The sequence below is a fragment of the Nilaparvata lugens genome, chromosome 9 (assembly GCF_014356525.2).
Source record: "Nilaparvata lugens isolate BPH chromosome 9, ASM1435652v1, whole genome shotgun sequence".
In the NCBI taxonomy this organism is placed as follows: domain Eukaryota; kingdom Metazoa; phylum Arthropoda; class Insecta; order Hemiptera; family Delphacidae; genus Nilaparvata; species Nilaparvata lugens.
The window spans coordinates 10,480,189-10,499,699 of record NC_052512.1 but is presented as its reverse complement, the minus strand read 5'-3'; the positions used below and the strand labels follow the sequence as shown (position 1 = coordinate 10,499,699).

General features: G+C 36.0%; 1 protein-coding gene across 1 annotated transcript in view; it reads left to right on the top strand.

The window, feature by feature from the left end:
* The window catches only part of LOC111054392, a 152,778-nt gene that overhangs the window by 47,976 nt on the left and 85,291 nt on the right, over positions 1-19,511 (top strand). The window contains exons 6-8 of the mRNA XM_039435778.1: positions 8,747-8,801; positions 10,219-10,371; positions 13,507-13,714. Coding sequence (XP_039291712.1) covers positions 8,747-8,801; positions 10,219-10,371; positions 13,507-13,714 — 416 coding nt within the window. The remainder of the gene's footprint in view (positions 1-8,746; positions 8,802-10,218; positions 10,372-13,506; positions 13,715-19,511) is intronic.

Here is a 19,511-nt window from a genome sequence, read left to right as displayed (position 1 = left end):
AGGTCTTTCGAGTATTATTTCCAGTTTGTTCAGTCAGTTCTCTTACATAAATTACATATATAGTGTAATTTAAAAAAAATTACATGATTGGTGTTTCCTAAATAATCAAGAAAACTTTTCATTAGAATCAAAAAGACAAATGAAATCTATAACAAAAATAATACTGTCATTTAAGTTTAGGTTAATAGCTTCCTCTTCAAAAATAATTTTAAATCAAAAAATCTTAATTCCTTCTAATAGGTACTCTAAATTTCTACAAAACATAAATACCGTTCATTTCCTTCCAACATTTATCAGTTTGAATTACCATTACCATCTTCCATCCAAATCAAAGGACTACTCTCAATTATTATACTTTAATTACATCACAATAAATACTTTGATGGAAGCTTTCATCGATAATAATTTCCTTAATTATATTATGAATCTATGACGCCATGATTAAAACAAAATACTGATCAGACTACATTTTGTACTGCTTATGACAGAGGACAGACACTGAGTGAAGCCCACGGTACACTTGCCTGGTCTAGGAGCTGTGTGATCGTCCATACTAGATAGACCTAACCAATGTTAACTGTGATTGGCAGCTACTATTTTATTGAAAATATTCATCACAATTTCTGCCAATAGGAAGGAACAATACAACTACAATTTAAAATACATTCTCCCACCAAGTGACAGCTATGGTCATGAATAAGGTCATGAACCAGCACTGATGCTCCAGGAAAATCGTTGATTTTCTTAGTACTATAACTTCTATGCACACACTAACAGAGTCGACACAACACAATGCAGAAAAGCAAAACAAGCAAAACAAACTGTTATACAGACTGCCTTCTCATGATAATTTGCACAATTTTCATCGTTCATGGAAATGAACGGATGAATTATCCATTAAATGTCGTTCAGCGAGTTTTCCTAGGGATGAGACCTAGTGCAATCGAATTTTCATAATTATCATAAACCTAAAATGTTCCAAATTTTTTGAGAATCGTTGGAGCCGTTTTTGAGATCCGGTGAAATACAAAGATATAAACATATAAACATCTAAACATCTAAACATCTAAACATCTAAACATATAAACAGAAATTTCTCATTTAATAGTAAAGGATTCTCTGTGTGGGAAAGAGATCAAAATCTTGCCACAAAATGTCTGCGACGCTTTTAAAGCAATTGACCAATAGAAAAAAAGACTTATTATGACCTCACTGTGATACTATAGACTCCGCCTACTCTCTCTCCTCATTGGTCGACGGTTTTTGAAGTAGGCCTACTTAAGGCTGTTTGAACAAAAAAAAATTTCAACTTTTTTTGTTGGAAGCTTTAAAGTTCATTGAGTCAAAACCGAATATGCTTTTGAAAAAATTCAAAAAAATTTATTGTGGCTTATGTGTGACCTTGAAGTGTACATTTTCGTACTCCCTGCAAATGCAAACAATAAACACCACAGCAATGAAACTTTAGGACAATCATCTTCAAAATATGCTCTTTCAAGTGGTCTACTCTTAATTACAAAATATTCATGTTTTTTGTTTTTTTACAAAATATCGATTTTTTATTGTGTTTTACAGTGAAATTTTCAGTTTTTTATTTATATTAGCATACGTGGGTTTTAACTCGCTAGCCAATGCAATTTTTTGTTTCTCATTATAAGTATCCGTTTAGAAACGTTAATTGGTTGAACAAGCCAATGTTTATACTTGGGCTCGTGCGCAAGCACCGTGCGTGCGTAAAGTATCGGGGGAGGTAGGAGTGGGGCAGTTTCGGTAGCTGTCTCCTTCGACTTGGACTGGCTGAGTGGCCGGGAGTAATGACCTTGGGGACTCCTTTCGTCCAGGTTTGCTTCCTGATTTTGTGACCGATTGCACTGTGCCAGACGTTGTCAATGTCATACTGTTCTATTATACTATTACTTTTGTTAATTCAATGTGAACACTAAATTTTTTTGGTAGTTGGAAATGTTTGCATTCTCCCAGTGAATAGAACTGAAACAGAGTAGTGTGTACACTAAATAATATAAATTTGTGGTTCAATTGTGTAGGCATATCTATGCTTCTTTATTTATTTTTGTATAGTTTGCTCTGTATTTGAAATCATTGTATTATATTATCACGTTTGTTGATGTTATTTTCAACAGAAGTTTTTCAATTTTCAATTATTTTCATATTTTCATAAAGTAGGATAATCTGGTATTAGGCAATACTGGAGTAAGCTCGGTGTGAACTGTTCTATACAGATTTGCGATTTTTCAACTTGTACTCAGAACTCAGGCAATATAATAATAATTTTGGTATTTGAACGATATTCGTTTTTTCATCATTTATAACACCAATCAAGTTACTAATTAGGACCTATGTTCATCTTTGAACTTTTAACACTTGATAAGTTCAAAACCAAGCTCTCAACAAAATAATGTTGGGGATAACTTTCTTTGGACAAGCAAACACTTAGCTTGTTTAAATCGTATGGAAAATAACTTATTTCTGAAGGATTATTGAAAATTGGGTATAAATTGGTTATATAGTACTGATAGGCCTATTTGAGCTATAGATTAGGCTGTGGTGCATTATATGCATATATTAAAATCTAACCGGCTTTTGTGCAACTGGGCCTTTGTGAGGGAAATTTTTGCCTTCCCTTTGGGAATTAATCTCAATTTACTGTGATTAGGTACAACATTTCTGTATAAATGTTATTATAATTTCTTCTTTCGTAAAACATATTCTACTTTCCTTACCCTATTACCATAGGTAAGGAAAGTATTGTTTTCCGAAAGAAATTAAAGTACCTCAATTTCTAAATTTCTAGTCCAAAAAAGTGGTTTTTGGGTATTGGTCTGTATGTGTGTGTGTATGTGCGCCTGTGTACACGATATCTCATCTCCCAATTGAAGGAATGACTTGAAATTTGGAACTTGAGGTCCTTACACTATAAGGATCCGACACGAAGAATTTCGATCAAATGCAATTCATGATGGCGGCTAAAATGGCGAAAATGTTGTCAGAAACAGGGTTTTTCGCGATTTTCTCGAAAACGGCTTCAACAATTTTGATCAAATTCATACCTAAAAAATTCATTGATAAGCTCTATTAACTGTCACGAGTCCCATATCTGTAAAAGTTTCAGGAGCTTCGCCCCATCTATGCAAAGTTTGATTTTAGATTCCCAATTATCAGGCTGCAGATACAATTTAAACAAAAAATTCCAAGTGGAAAAGATTGGGCATAAAAATCTCTACAATTAATGTTTCGTAACACTTTCACCTAAAATTGAAAATAAGCTCAAACTGCATACTGTTGGCAACTGTTGATTTTATTGAATCATCCACTATGAAAAGATAGCAGACTTCGTGTGTTTTCAGCGCTATTGTCCTGTCACCATCTGGCTCAGATCTTAGAATAGTAGACTTGAAATGCGCGTGAACACTAGCGTCAGTTGATCAATTTTCATAACGGCAAGGAAAGTTGTGTGAGTGCGCCACATAAGATTTTTATGCTTTTGTACTCCAGAGCGAAGCTCGGTCCCCGATATTGATTATGTTAACATGGGAGACGTTATGCTTTGAATCCAATGCTATGATTTGGATCATTTTCAAAATGATATTGAAAAATCTTTATGATCAGGTGATCTGAAACACCATTTTCTGCACCGTAATTACAGTAACGTAAAACAGTAGCAGAATGACAGTGAGCTCACAGTCCAATAAACAGACTGTGAATGAATACTGAACACAGAACACTGTTCTGTATTCATTGACTGTGGTGAGCATTGTATGGGAGACTTCTGTTTTGACAGATAAAAGGTGGGCGCGTCAATAATTACCTGTAGTAAATTTAGTTTAGAGTAATTTTTTTTCATTTTTCGAATATATCTCGGAAACTATGCAGCTTATGAACATTTGTATTTTGTGAAAAATTGAAGCTTACAAAATTACCAACAAGTTTTGTATTTTACATTTTTTCCACTTATTACTTACATGCAAATATCTTGGAAACAATGTGTTCTATTGACATAATCAACTACATAAAAATGAAGCTTAATGAATTTCCTACAAGTTTTGTTTGGTAGAGGTTTTCGATAAATCCTATACTTTTCAAGATATTTATGTTCTACAGTGATGCATTTTCCAAAAACCAGTTTCTCTTCCATATTTTCGCTCTTTCAAGTCTTATAACATTTCAACAATTGATGAAACAAGAATGTGCTAATTACGAGATTGTAGAGCATTCAATTATCCCTCATTTCATGCATGATTCGACTATTTCACGCATTCCCATACGACTGTTGCAGCAGTTTTAGTTTTGAGTGTCAATCTCAAGATTTGCAACAAGTGACTTTCTACGAATATCACACTATTCTGACATCATAAATTAGCAGTGTGCTTCAGTATGAACATTCATATTGAGTACCTATTGGAACGTCTGCGGAACAAAGCACAGGGGGTGTTCCTAAACTTCCTACCAAACAAGGAGCATTGATATCATTCACGAGGTATGATGACATTCAACCAAGCTGCTCTATAGTGAGATTCACTCTAAAATGTCAGCATTAGTTGAGCGTGACGAGCTTCGATGTTATTTATTAGGTACGCTGACACACAACCAAGCAGCTTTACACTGAGACAGTGTCAGCATTAGTTAAAGGTGAAACATTGATGCCATTCACTAGCAATACTGACTGTAAGAAGTGAACTACCCTTTAGAGTACCCGAGTCGGTCAGCACTGACTAAATGGGAAGCAATGATGTTATTCATGAGGATTGCTGACAGTTGAAAGTGGATCTTCTCACAGTAAGTGGCTAGCCTCTTCGTGTCGATGTCAAACGAGGCAAACGACAGAAGAGTCCTGCGACAGTCGACACCAGCGACGGTAGACACCGGTGACATTCGAGGCCAGCGACGGTAGAGGACTCCTGAAAAAGTGGCCTCAAATGTCGCCTGCGTTAGGCGACGGTTGAGTCCACTCTAATTTTTGTACAGCCCCGACAGTCGAGACCTGCGACGGCAGAGGACTCCTGAAAAAGTGGCCTCAAATGTCGCCTGCGTTGGGCGACAGTTGAGGCCTCTCTAATTTCTGTACACTCCCGACAGTCGAGACCTGCGACCGTAGAGGACTCCTGAAAAAGAGGCCTCAACTGTCGCCTGTGCTAGGCTCTCCAGAATGGTAGACAGCACCAAAAGAATATTATCATTTAATTTGTATGGATTTACCAGCAATTGAATAATATCCCATTATTCCTTCCATATTATGAATAAGTATTGCAACTTTACAACTGTAAATAAACCTCAGTTGCTTCATTATAAAAAACGAAATTTTCAAACTCGTAAATACCTTTTTGATACTTTGATGTCAAATTCTCAGTTCATGATAGATGTAGGATATTATTCTACGAATCAATATCCTGTTACAAATCAATAACTTTAATCAATTTCACACATTCACATTCTACATTTTCTTGATCTATATATAAATTGAGCTTTTCTCATAAAAACTAAATTGTTCATTTATTTCATTAACGATGTTGCTTATGGAATTAATTACATGATTACTTTTATATGATGATAACATCATACGACGTTCTGAAAATCCTTCAAGGATAAGCACTATCTACCTTCAAAGTTCATATGCTTTTTTTATGAAGGAAGTTTCCATTATTTAGTTTTCAACAAATCAGAAGTTATAATCATTATGAAATGTATTTTGTCTGGAATCGCAGTAGGATGTGTCCTCAACTGTCGCCTGCTGCAAGCAAGTCTCTAATTTTTGTACAGGCCCGACAGTCGAGACCAGCGACATTCGAGGCCAGCGACGGTAGAGGACTCCTGAAAAAGAGGCCTCAAATGTCGCCTGCGTTAGGCGACAGTTGAGGCCACTCTAATTTTTGTACAGCCCCGACAGTCGAGACCTACGACGGGAGAGGACTCCTGAAAAAGTGGCCTCAAATGTCGCCTGCGTTAGGCGACAGTTGAGGCCACTCTAATTTTCGTACACTCCCGACAGTCGAGGCCTACGACCGTAGAGGACTGTAAAACAGTACTCTACGGTCGTAGGCCTCGAATGTCGTCAGTCTCGACTGTCGCGACGCGACCCCGCCTCTTCTAGAGGCTTCAAGGGCCAAGAACATTTTCAGGCCAGTCTACAACAATCAATTAGTTATGGAAGCCTGCAACTATGAATACATTTTTTCATTGGGGGTGAGTTCTTTCATGAAAGACTAACCATTTGGAATACCTTCTTTTTCGAGGGGAAGTGGTCTGGTGGTAAAGTTGTGGAAGAGAGAGATTGCATTGCAAGCTTCACTACACTCAGCGCTACGAGTTTCAAACTCCCGAACTATGCTCCTCCAACGCCAAGGAAGGAAGCCATTCAATGGTTCTTAATACCAATCTCTACCAATAGGTACCAGCATGTGCTGGATTATATTCAAATTGGAACGTTCTCGATTCACATTCTGAATTTATAGAGAGTCTCCAAAAACTTTGGGGAGAAAATCAAAACTTGTCTTTCACAGTGTCAAGTTTTAATAATGTGATACAAGTTTTGATTGGTATAAAGGTTATTAAATTGTGGATGAATATCCATCTCATTTCGAAATTGAATCATTCAAAATGAATGTATGTATTTTCGAACGTTGATAGGTATTCCATTGTGAGGTACATGTTCTAATGGCAGTATTTTTGATTGTTATTGGTGTTTCTATCCTTGTCTTACATTCTACAAAGCAGACAACGTTATTCCTTTTCTAGCTGTACATCTTTGCCAGATCGTTTGCCAACAATTTAGAAATATGATAAATTAATATAGTTCTTGATTTCAATTTTATAAACATTTATTAACTAGTAGTTCTGTGAACAATAGACCTCACGCAGTATTCTCACCCACAAGTACCTGATTGAAACTATAGAACTTATGGAAATAAAGCATTAGACTGGCTTCTCCACACATCATCTGTGTGATCACTTGTCAGCTGATTTATTATGAATAATTCTATAGTCTGATTTTTACTCTGATATTGATGTATGAAGAAGGCTCCTTTTTACTTTCCTTGCCCTATTACCATAGGTAAGGAAAGTATTGCTTTCCGAAAAAAATTAAGGTACCCCAATTTCTAAATTTCTATATGTTTCAAGGTCCCCTGAGTCCAAAAAAGTGGTTTTTGGGTATTGGTCTGTATGTGTGTGTGTGTGTGTGTGTGTGTGTGTGTGTGTGGTGTGTGTGTGTGTGTATATGAGTGTATGTGCGTCTGTGTACACGATATCTCATCTCCCAATTAACGGAATGACTTGAAATTTGGAACTTAAGATCCTCACGATATAAGTATCCGACACGGACAATTTCGATCTGATGCAATTCAAAATGGCGGCTAAAATGGCGAAAATGTTGTAAAAAACAGGGTTTTTTGCAATTTTCTCGAAAACGGCTCCAACGATTTTGATTCATACCTAAAATAGTCATCGATAAGCTCATCAACTGCCACAAGTCCCATATCTGTAAAAATTTCAGGAGCTTCGCCCCATCAATGCAGATAGATTCCCAATTATCAGGCTTCAGATACAACTGAAACGAAAAAAATCAAGTGGAGTAGATTGAGCATGAAAATCTCTAGAATTAATGTTCAGTAACATTTTCACCTGAAATTGAAAATAAGCTTTAAATTCGAGAAAATGTGATTATTCAATTGCAAATTATTGTTGATTCTATTAAATCATTCACTATGAAGAGATAGCAGACCTCATGTGTGTCTCCAGCGTTATTGCCCTGTCACCAGCTGGCTTAAATCTTTGAATAGTAGACTTGAGATGCGCGGGAACACTAGCGTCAGGTGATCAATTTTCATAACGACAAGGAAAGTTGTGTGAGTGCGCCAAACCAGATTTTTCCTTTTATATTATCCTTGAAATGCAAAATTTCCAAAAACCTTGTATATACGTCGACGCCCAATTAAAAAAGGAACATACCTGTCAAATTTCACGAAAATAAAATTACCGCGTTTCGCCGTAAATGCGCAACATATAAACTTATAAACATTCAAACATCAAGGGAAATGCCAAACCGTCGATTTGAATCTTAGACCTCACTTCGCTCGGTCAATAAATCAACAGAAAATTCATCTTCTCAACAAAAATGAACAGTTTATCGAATATACCAGTAACAGCTATTCTCTATGGAAGGCAGTGACAAGGCAGAGAATCGTCATCGCTGGTCTCCTATCTTTCTTCACTGCTGTTATAACATGAACCTACTCCACTAATTTTCATACTCCTAGACAACCTTATAGAGTACCTAATAAAATATAAAATAATAAGAAATTGTCAAAAACCACAGATTTATTGATAGACAGATTACTAGAGATTGATAATGGTGTAACATCCGAAACCGGTCTTTCTAACTATCAATAAATCTGTCGTTTTTGACAATTTCATAGTATTTTTATTCAATATGAATAATCACCACAATATCAACTTCTCAACTACACAAAAAGTATTATAAAATATACTAAAAAATATAGATTCAGTAGAAGCAAGTCAAAGAGTAGTAGTAGATTTTAGTTCAGCAATGAAGTAGTTTTTCTGAATTTGCTGAACATGATATTTTTCACTCACTATGTTATAATGATATCAAATCAAATTGAAACAATAAGCAACGTTGAACATGATTATTGGAATATTGGAACTTCACATTATTTCAATCAAGTTCACCAATTCATTTGTACTCACGGTTTTTTTTTTTTTTGCTTTTCAGAGGGATTGACAAAACTATCGGAAGGATTAGCAACTAATCTCTCTAATAACCGATTGTAAGTATGTTTCTCTCTTTATACACCATATTAATATGTTATGTAATTTTCCAACAAAATAAACATAAAATTTACACAAACTCAGTTCTCCGGCACTGAATTTTCATCATCAGCATCAGTGGCGCTACAACCCGCTGCAGGTCTTGGCCTCCTCCAGTATTCTCCTCCATTCGTCTCTGTCTTCCGCCCTCACTTTCCAACCTCTGGCTCCAATCACTTGTGCGTCCTTGTCAACACCGTCCATCCAGCGCAGTCTTGGCCTTCCAGGTCTTCGCCTCCCTTCCATCCTGTACAGCATGAGTCTCCTTGGTGGGTATGTCTCATCTGCCCGAATAAGGTGGCCAGCCCATCGCAGTCTACCAATTTTGATCATTTTGACCACATCAGGTTCACGATATACTTGGTAGAGCTCCTCATTCTTCCTCCTCCGCCAGGTCTCATCCACTTTTATTCCACCACAGATGCTTCGCAGTACCCTCCTCTCAAAAACTTTGAGTTGACTCTCGTCTTTTTTGGACAGTGTCCATGTTTCACTGCCATACATGAGTACTGGCAGGTTTAGCGAGCGATAAATTTTAAACTTTGTGGCTCTGCTCAGCACTTTGTTTTTTATATACTTGGAGAGACCATAGAAGCATCTGCTGGACAGGAGATTTCTCCTTTCCTTTTCTCCTTTGTTGATTCGTTTTTACCATCGACGAGGGAGCCCAGGTATACAAAATCATCTTTAACCTCAAAACAGTTATCATCCATCTGAAGCCTCTCCCCGATGTTGTGGTTCGTTGATGTGATCATGATTTTTTTTTGTTTTCATTTATGTGAAGGCCCATTTGCAATGCTGCAGTTTTAATATTTTTAAAGGCTTCATTCACCGATCTTCCAATGATATCAATGTCGTTTGCGTACGCTAGAATTTGGGTTGATTTATATAAAAATATTCCCTTCAGTGTTGACTTTTGACTCACGAATGACTTTCTCTAAAGCTATATTAAATAACAAACATGAAAGAGCATCTCCTTGTCCCAGCCCTGCCTCCATCTCAAAAGGCTCCGACAGATGGCTTTGTATCTTCACCCGGCATACAACTTTAGACAAGGATGCTTTTGTGAGGTTGATTAGCTTCCTTGGGAATTGAAATTCCTCCATGGCTTCGAATAGCCTTACTCTCAGGATACTGTCATAGGCCGCGGTGGAATCCAAGAAGAGGTGGGAGGTTCCTATTTTGTATTCATGAGCCTTCTCTAGAATCTGTCGCAGCGAGAATATTTGATCTATTGTAGAGCATCCGGAATTTTACTGAGCTAAATAACACCAGGAGATAACACTACGGTGAAATTCGCGTTCTGAAATCAGTATCTGGCAGTGGGCAGATTTTGATGGGATGAGTACAGTTGTTACAGTGACTTTCTTTCTACAGGTTATCTAATGGAGAAGAGAGGAGAGATTTCGTGTTGCACGATGTGCTGGGTGCTGATGGAGTTTTCAAAACTGATGTTGGCTCCTCAGGCATAATTGTTGAAGCTGGTGCAAAGATTCCCGAAGACGCTGAACTTATTCTCGATAATCTGGAGTGAGTAGCCTACCTTACATTTGTATTTGAACGAGGGTCATAATTTCAAATCTTCACTTGGCCATACATTCGATTAAATTCAATTAATTTTCTCCACCTGGATACAATTTGTAACCCGGCGCCTTCACCAAATATGTAATCAAGATGGCGGGAATAGAGAGAACTATAATGGGTTTTCAGGTCGTTCAGGTTTTTCAAAATAAAAATTATTATTTAGAATTATGGGTCTGAAAAGAAAAAAAAAGTATAATGAACTATTATCCTACTTTACCTTGAAAATTGTCCCTTGGCCTGGTCCTCAAAGGCCCGGTTAAACCATTCCCGACTTTAAATAAATAAATAAATAAATAAATATATAGAAAAAACTTCTGCCAGCTGATTAAATCAAAGCACCAGTTTTCCCTAAAAAAATCAAATCCTGAAAACACAATTATGCAGGCTTAAACTGCCCGAACTGTGACAGCCTATATTGAATTCTCAAGACAGAATCCTTCAGGTAACCAATGCCTTAACTCAACAAATAACTTCACAAACGGTTCAAAAATACGGGCCTCGAAAGAAAAATTCGAAATCTATTTACGTGAAAAAAACATGCAGCCTTGATTTACAGACCAAAAGTCGACTCACTCTTGTTTGTATAGCATGGAGCTAAAAATCATGATATTGCCTTCAAGGAACGTGATAAAACACACGCTTCATCTTCGGACATTGGAGATCTTCTCGCTTTATCAATTACATTAAATAATTGAATCCGCTACCAGATTTCCAATTCACAAAATAATATTCCAATAAAATTGAATGGGTTTTGATGTCATGTGTATGACAAATTTGAAGCAGAGTCTTAAGCAATAAGTATGTACAATTCAAAAATCAATACAATAAAAGTACTAGCGGGGCACCCGAGCTACGCTACGGGAAGTAAAAGCTAGATTATTTTTGAGAGATATTTGTGATAGAAATTTAATCAAAATCGTTATTATCATTTTGTATTGATAAAAGAAACTCCCGTCATGAAATTCTGTTTTATGAAACATTAAGATTTGAATAATTACCGTATCTTTACTCCCGGGTATAGAATGAAACTGGTTAGCTCTGGAATGAAACGGCAGTTCCCAATCAAACTGTTTCTCAATAAATGTATTTCCAATAAGTTCTTCAACTCAGTGCTATCTAATGAAGTGACAGAGCTCAAATCTTGTTGAACGAGCGTTAGCGAATTCTCACTTTTGAATTATGCCAAAGACGTTGTCCGTCTGTTTGTATGTTCTACAATATCTTTAGAAAGTGTTGTTCAATCAGCTTCAAATTTCAAACACGTATTCTTCGAGCCATTTGACAGGTCGAGTCTGTTGGACAAAAAAATTGACTCACTCCTTCGTTCTTTTCCAGGAAATCTGTCTTTCTTCAATGATAGTTTTCAAAAAAAAAAATAAAAGTCAAGTATGAAATTATTAAAGGCATAAATTTCAAATTCAAACTCATTTCCACACAGTACAAACATTTCAACTATAAGATACATCACAAATGCAATGAATTATAATCAATTCAAATGAACAATATATTCCTCACAGAAAATCATAAATCAATGATTCTTGAATGGCAAGTTTTGAACTTTAAATTTTACTATATTTCCCGCTCCATTAAACTATGAACCCTCTCATCTACTATTTCTTGATTATTTAACTATAAATGTTCCGCTACCACTTTCGTTTTATGACGGCTTCAAAAGTTACCGTTCTATGGATACTTTGTATTATCATAGAGGAAAGATAGCATAAGAAAATATCTCATGGTATTTCAACTTCAAATTTCAAGGCGATTCAATGTTTCTATAATTCTATATTTTTCTTCCACTACTCACACCGATTACTGGCGACTATTGTCTATTATTAGTGTTTTTGGGGTGAGAAAGTAAGAGCGGCACAGTATGAGAGACTACCAGTGGCACCTTGCTCCACCAAAAATGAGAAAAATAAGTATCCTATTATATTAAGCGAGCAATTTCTGTATATATAAATGGTTATGTGGTTATCTGGTTATATGGGTATATATTCATTTTCAACGGATCTCGAAAACGGCTCTGACGATTTTTACGAAAATCGCACTAGATTGCACTAGGTCTCAACTCTTTGATAACTCGCTGAAGGAAATTAAAAGGATAAATACGTCCTTGGAGAGGCAGCTGGAAATTTTGTCGTCTGTCGATACCGTGATGGAAGAGAGTGAACGAGTGTATGTGCGTGGGATCATCCAGCTGATCTCACGAGAAGTAAAATTCAGCAAGAGAAACTTATTTTCGTTTATTTCTCTTTTTTTTAGAAAACATGTTAAAAAAAACGAACGTGTGAAAAAAAACTTATTTTCGTTTATTTCTCTTTTTTTTAGAAAACATGTTTACTTCAGAAAGTCTAAAATAGTAACTAGATGCTGTTAGTGATACATAGTGTATTAACAAATATTGTAGCAAACATAGTTAATCATTCTAAATCGAATTCATAGTATATCTATTTGTAATTGATGATGTGATGGTTTTTTGAATTGTGAATAAATTGTTATTTTGATGAGTGACAGTGGCTTAACCTACATTTTTTGGACTGTAGTATAAATTTGAAACGGGACAGTTTTGAGCATAAGCCTGTTGTGCCTTTTCATATAACTGTGAAAATAATTGTACGAATGAGAAAACGAATAAATAAATATAAACTATAAATACAATCTTTCGTTACAAATTTTCTATGCTTTTAAACTCCAGAGCGAAGCTCGGTCCCCCGATATTTAGGATTACCAGCTTGAGTTAACATTGAAATTTGGAACTTGACGCCCTATACCATGGGCTATTTTCTTATGCTATCTTTTCTTTATATTATTATCTACCAGAAATTGATGGAATATGATAGAGAAACGTTTACTGATCCAAATAATCTATCTACCTTGCTAACCTTGAACTTGAATGTTAATTTCAATAAATATTCTAATGAAAAACACTTCATTGACATGAGCTACTTTTTAAAACCTGACGATGGTGTGATCACCGAAACTAGTTGTTAAAATATTTAAAAAATTTTTTTCAAATAAAGGGTGTCATAAGATTTTATATTGTTTCATAAATATTCTAATGAGTATGTTATTTTGAAGATGCACTTATCAGGAGCCAACATCAGTACAAGGATATAGCCAAGAATTGCTACTGAACCAATATTATGTAACGAAAATTTTCCATTATGGCAAGGATGGTAATACGAACTTTGTGAAACGCACAGAGGTGCCATTCGAGTCGTTTGCCAGTTGGTTTGAGAGAATTGATACCTCCTCAAATGGTGAACAAATAATGCACACGTGTAAAGTGAGTACACCCTTGATTTTTCATCAATTATTGATCTATCATACCTTAGATGCAATTACCTGACAGTAGGAGACTGCATCAAATAAGAAATAGAAATCGAAATAACCTTTTCTCACTATATTTCTTATACGAAATAAAATCTGGTGTGGTACACTCACACAACTTTCCTTGCTCATTGAACTGTAGAAGCTGCGTTTACACCGGAGTTAATAACACAAGTTTTTAACATATTCTTGTTTTCAACTGATGTTAATTACAAAAGTCAATAACATCATGTTGAGTTGCGTTTACACCGGAGTTGATAACATGATTTATTAATAAAAACTTGTCAACTTGACTTAATCGACAAAAAATTCTCTTGAAAAAAGTAAATAACTCGTGTTTTCAACAGAAAATCCCTTTTTATTAACAAGATTTATGTTATCCATCGAGAGTCGGTAAAGATCAAAGGAAATGTGTTATGTTAATAATAAAAGCCTATTTTATTGCATTAACTTTTGTCAATAACAGGTTACTATCTTCCCCGCAACCCCCTCGCCAAGCATCCCTACCCTACAACTACAGTTACAGACAAAACACGTGACAAAGTTATTAACTTTTGTTGATAACAAAACTAGCAGCCAAAAGAAAATGTTATCAACTTATGTTGAAAACTTTTGTTTTAAACTCTGGTGTAAACGCATAATAATTTATTTACATTTGATCAGATGAAGATCATTATGTTAATGATCACACACATGTTTCAATTTGGGGCCGGTTTCCGAGCTCGGGATTTTGTCAAGTTCTAGACTTTAAACAGCTGGAGTAAGAAAATCGGCATTCTGAAACGGGGCGTAGTCATAGTCATTGTCAAAGTCACGTTTGAATTGAATTTCAAAAAACTAGAAAATTAAACACAAAATAATATAAAGAGAAGTGTATATAACTTAGTGTAAAGTTTCAGCTGTTTTGAATTATTTAGAAATGTTTTATTTCGTCAAGGAAAAACGTTTCCAATTATAGAAATTTTTTTTTTTTTTTTATTTAAAAATTAGCACCTAGTCTGAGACTAACAAGCTATTTATTTTATCCTAATTTTACTAAATGGACTTTTTCAAACCTCATCCTATGATTCAGTTTGTCTAGTTTTTGACTACAATTACTTAGTCTAGTTTGTATCCTATAAAATAGTTTCATACAATCAAGTTAGTAGGCCAATAATAATTTGTTTGGTTTGAAGGGATGAACATTTCACTATCACTAAAACCAGCTTCAAGCCATCAATTCACAACACAAATTTCACTTCACTAACTCATGCGGTTTTGTTCTTTTGAGCCTCCTGACCAGATTATCAACATCAAGCAGCTGGATTGCCTCTATATTGTCGTGCTGGTGGAGTCTCTCTTCATGCTTGGCCACAAAGTGCTCAATAACTTTCGTGACTGTCTCCAATTGAAGGTCGCGATGAAGATCAGCATTTCTGATGTACCAAGGAGCGTCAACAATATTTCTTAGTACCTTATTTTGAAATCGTTGGATAATTTTTACATTGGATGGTTTAGTACAGCCCCAAAGTTGAATGCCATAAGTCCATGCTGGTTTCAGTACGGTAGCTGTTTATATAGTAGAATCTTGTTGTATATGGACAGCCTGGATCCTCTTCCCAGCAACCAATACATCTTTTTGAATTTAATTCCTAGTTCTTCCCTTTTCTTCTTGACGTGTGCTTTCCATTTGAGCTTGACATCCAGCGTCATACCCAAATATTTGGCAGTATTAGCATGTGGAATGACTTTCTCATTTATATATACTGGAATATATTGAATTCTTTTATTAGTAAAATTCACATGTACAGACTTGGTATCATTTAGTTTAATTAGCCAATGATTTGTCCATGTGTTTACTTCATTAACTGCTCTTTGTAACTTTTCTGTAGATTCCTCAATATCTTCTGCGACTGAGAGAATAGCAGTATCATCTGCAAATGTAGCTATAGTGACTCCTGCTGGCTTTGGAATGTCACTAGTGTACAGTGTATACAAAACTGGCCCTAGCACACTTCCTTGGGGTACACCAGCTTTAATTTGCCTTAGTGTAGAATATTCATCATCCAGCTTCACTCTGAAATATCTCTCGTCCAAGTAGGACTTCAATAATTGGCTAAATGCTGCGGGTAGGACTTGTTCTAATTTATGGCACAAGCCTTCATGCCAAACCTTGTCGAAAGCTTGGGCAATATCCAAGAAGACAGTAGAACATACCTTTTTCTCCTCAAGGCATCTTTCCATTACATCTGTTAGTCTGTGTACTTGATTAATTGTTGAATGTTTACTACGGAATCCAAACTGGTGGTAAGGTATAAGTTGTTTATCCTGTAGAATTGGTTTTAATCTTGCCAACAGTAATCTTTCAAAAAGTTTTGATAGTACCGGTAAGAGTGTTATTGGTCTATAAGAGGTTACTTCATTTAGTGACTTTCCGGGCTTAGGTAGCATTATAACTTCGGCTACTTTCCATAAACTTGGCACATACTTTAAATGGAAAGCTGCATTGAAAATATGACTCAATTTCACAATTGCTTTTCTAGGAAGATGTTGAAGTATTTCTCCTGTTATGAGGTCATATCCGGGTGATTTCTTCTTTGCCATATTATTTATTTCTTTTTTAACTTCTCTTGGCGATGTTGGAGGGATATTATCCAAAAGTATTGGCTGTATGATTACATTCATTCCATCATTGAGCACTCTATCATCATGAGGAGTAAATGTTTTCTCAAGATGGTTTGCAAACAAAACCACTTTTTCCTTACTGCTGTGAGCCCATGTTCCATCTTCTTTTCTTATTGGTGCCACTTGTTCCACTGGTCTTTTTATTTTCTTTGTCGCTCTCCATACTGAGTAGTTGGTACTGGCCTCATTACTTAGTTCCTCCAGGTAAGTGTTAATCTCTTGCTGTTTTATTTCATGTATTGCTCCTCTCAAGTTCTGTGTAATTCTATTCAGTTCTATTTCACTTCTTGGATCTCTTGTCGTTTGCCAGATTCTTCTAGTTCTTCTTCTTTCTGCTATCAGCTCTCTTACTACTTGGGGGTAGCAATTACCTTCTATCATGTGCATGTGATGTTCTATCATGTGCTTTAATGATTCTATGTCTGTATATTTATTTATTAGTTGTGGTGCTCCGGGTTTTTTCACAGCAGAGCTATGAATTGTAAGGACAATTGGTGAATGATCGGAGTTAAGATCAAATTCTTCCTCAACCTCTATAGTGTTGGCTGATATGTACTTTGTGATGAAGAAGTCTAACAGGTCTGGGATCTTAGCTCTATCTGTTGGCCAGTAAGTTGGCTTCCTTGTCGAATGTACTTCGCAGTTGTATTCATCAACAGCCAGTTGTAACTCCTTCCCTTTGGTTGTGGTTAGTCTCGAGCCCCATCTAGTATTCTTCGAGTTGAAGTCTCCACTGATGATGAATTTTCCTGTGAAATATCTTAAAAAATCACTGTAATCTGGTTTCTTCAAGCTGAATCGAGGAGGGCAGTAGACAGCTGCGATCGTTATCATTCCACTCGAATGGCATGTAAGTTTCACTTTTACGGAAATCGACTGGAACTCTTGCAATTCTATTTTCTTATACTCATGATGAATTAATTCTTCTTTAACCATCACCGCACTTCCTCCACGAGCACTGTTCTGGGGATGTACTGCATGATATATTTTGTAACCTCTCATTTTCAAATACGATTGCTTTGTGAAATGTGTTTCTGAAATCAGGCAAACATAAATTTTTTGTTCAATTAGAATTGCCAATAGATCATCTTTATGCTGTAATAGACCGTTGGCGTTCCATGTCATTAATCTAAATCTACCTTCCATATTTCTTGTAAGTGCTTTCTTTCACTGTAGTATTCTCTTGTTTTTCTAGTCTAGAAAGAATTGTTTTATTGAATTGCTCCTGCCTAACTAGCTTTTCAAGAATTAATTGGAGTTGAGAGGCTATATTCAATCCTAAATCTTCACCTAAGCTCTGCGATATAAGTTGGGTTTTCTCATTCATTTTGTTAACTGGGACTTGTTTTACTCTATCCGAATAAGACTGATTCTCAATAACTCGAGCATCTCTTAATACCCTTTGAGGCACAGTAGTTTTATTTCCCTCATTGGTTTTTGGTTGTTTCTTCTTATTCCGAAGTGCTTGCAGTTCTTGTGCCACTAGACACCCTCTATAATTAGCTGGATGTTCCATTCCACAATTGTAGCACTTTGCTTTTTCTTCTTTTGGCTTTGTACAGCTGGTGGTAAGGTGGGGACCGGCACATTTCACACACCTGGGATCTTTCCTACAATATTTTTTAGTATGCCCCCAGGCTTGGCAATTTTTGCATTGGGGTAGGAATTTCGGCTTCTTGATTGGCACAACCTCAATTTTCATGCCCATGATTGCATGGATTTCATAAATTTTATTTATATTCTCTGAATTATCAAAAGTGAGCATGAAAATTGGAAGTGGTTCTTTAGTCTTCCACTGCAGTATGTTTACAACATCCAGAATTTTAAATCCTTTCTCTTGAAGTTCTTCCTTTATATCACCTGGATCGCAAGTGCTATGCAATTTCTCAACAATTACTCTAATAGGTCTAGTTTGTTTGTTTTCAAACGAAGACCAATTCATATTTTCTTCGTTCAGCACTGCCGTAGCTAATCTGTAATTCTTTTCTGTGTTAACATTGAGTTTTAGACTATCATTATTCAGTAAAGTCACCTTGTAAGAATTTTTCTCCATTTTTTTATTTAGAATCTTATAGATAACTTGATAATTTTGAATATTGTATAATATGATGGGTGGTGGTTTCAAAATTTTATTTGACTGTTGATTGTTGGTGGAAAACTGTTCATGTCCAGTGTCATCTTTCGATTTATTCTCTTTATTTGAAGAAGCATTTCGCTCATTTCTTGAATAGAATGGAGGTGATTTTTCTTGTGATGGAGGCGAAAGTGAAGTATTCAGCTTCCTCTTCTTAGATCTCCCATTTTTCACTCTCACCCACTCCGTCTCCTTGGCAAGTTCCTCCTCATCTGTACAGTAACCAGTACTACGTGATGCATTTTTAACATTATCAGATTTTCCACCTTTTGGTTGATTTTTCTTAATTGTTGTTGATTGGTGTTGATCCGACTTACTACTCTCTACAACTTTCAAATTGTTGGAAGCTGCAGGGGCCGAGTTGAAATTAGCGCTCTCTAACTGACACAGCTTCATTTGAAGTACTTCCAGTTTTTTTTCAAACATGTTGTTTTTACTTTCTGCTACTCGCATCCTATTGTCAGCTTCCTTCCATGCATTATATAGTATTTGCTCTGCCGGAGTTTTAAGCTGGTCTGGTTGAATGAATTTTTCTGGTGATGTATCTCCTTCATTCATGGTGATTGATGGTGGTGGTGATGAATTGCAGCTATTATCTTCAACTTCTTCAAATTCTGGAATTAAGAAAGTCGAAGGTTTAACTAGTTTCCATTCCTTTCCATTCATTATTCTGATTAATATAACTATTATGACGGCTCAGCAGTTTTTTCTCGCCAGTTGGTTTTTCGCGAGGTGACCGACCGCGGCAGGCGACCTGAACGTACGGACGCGAGCGCGCACATGCGTACTACTTCCACTCACAGCCGGCTCTATTTTTCCAGCGTAAGCAAACCTATTGTTCTATTGAATATAGTAAACGACACTAAACTACACTAAACGACACTACTATAACTATGTATACTATTACTGAAATACTATTAAACACTCTCTACATGTTACCACTTCGGTGTCTAAC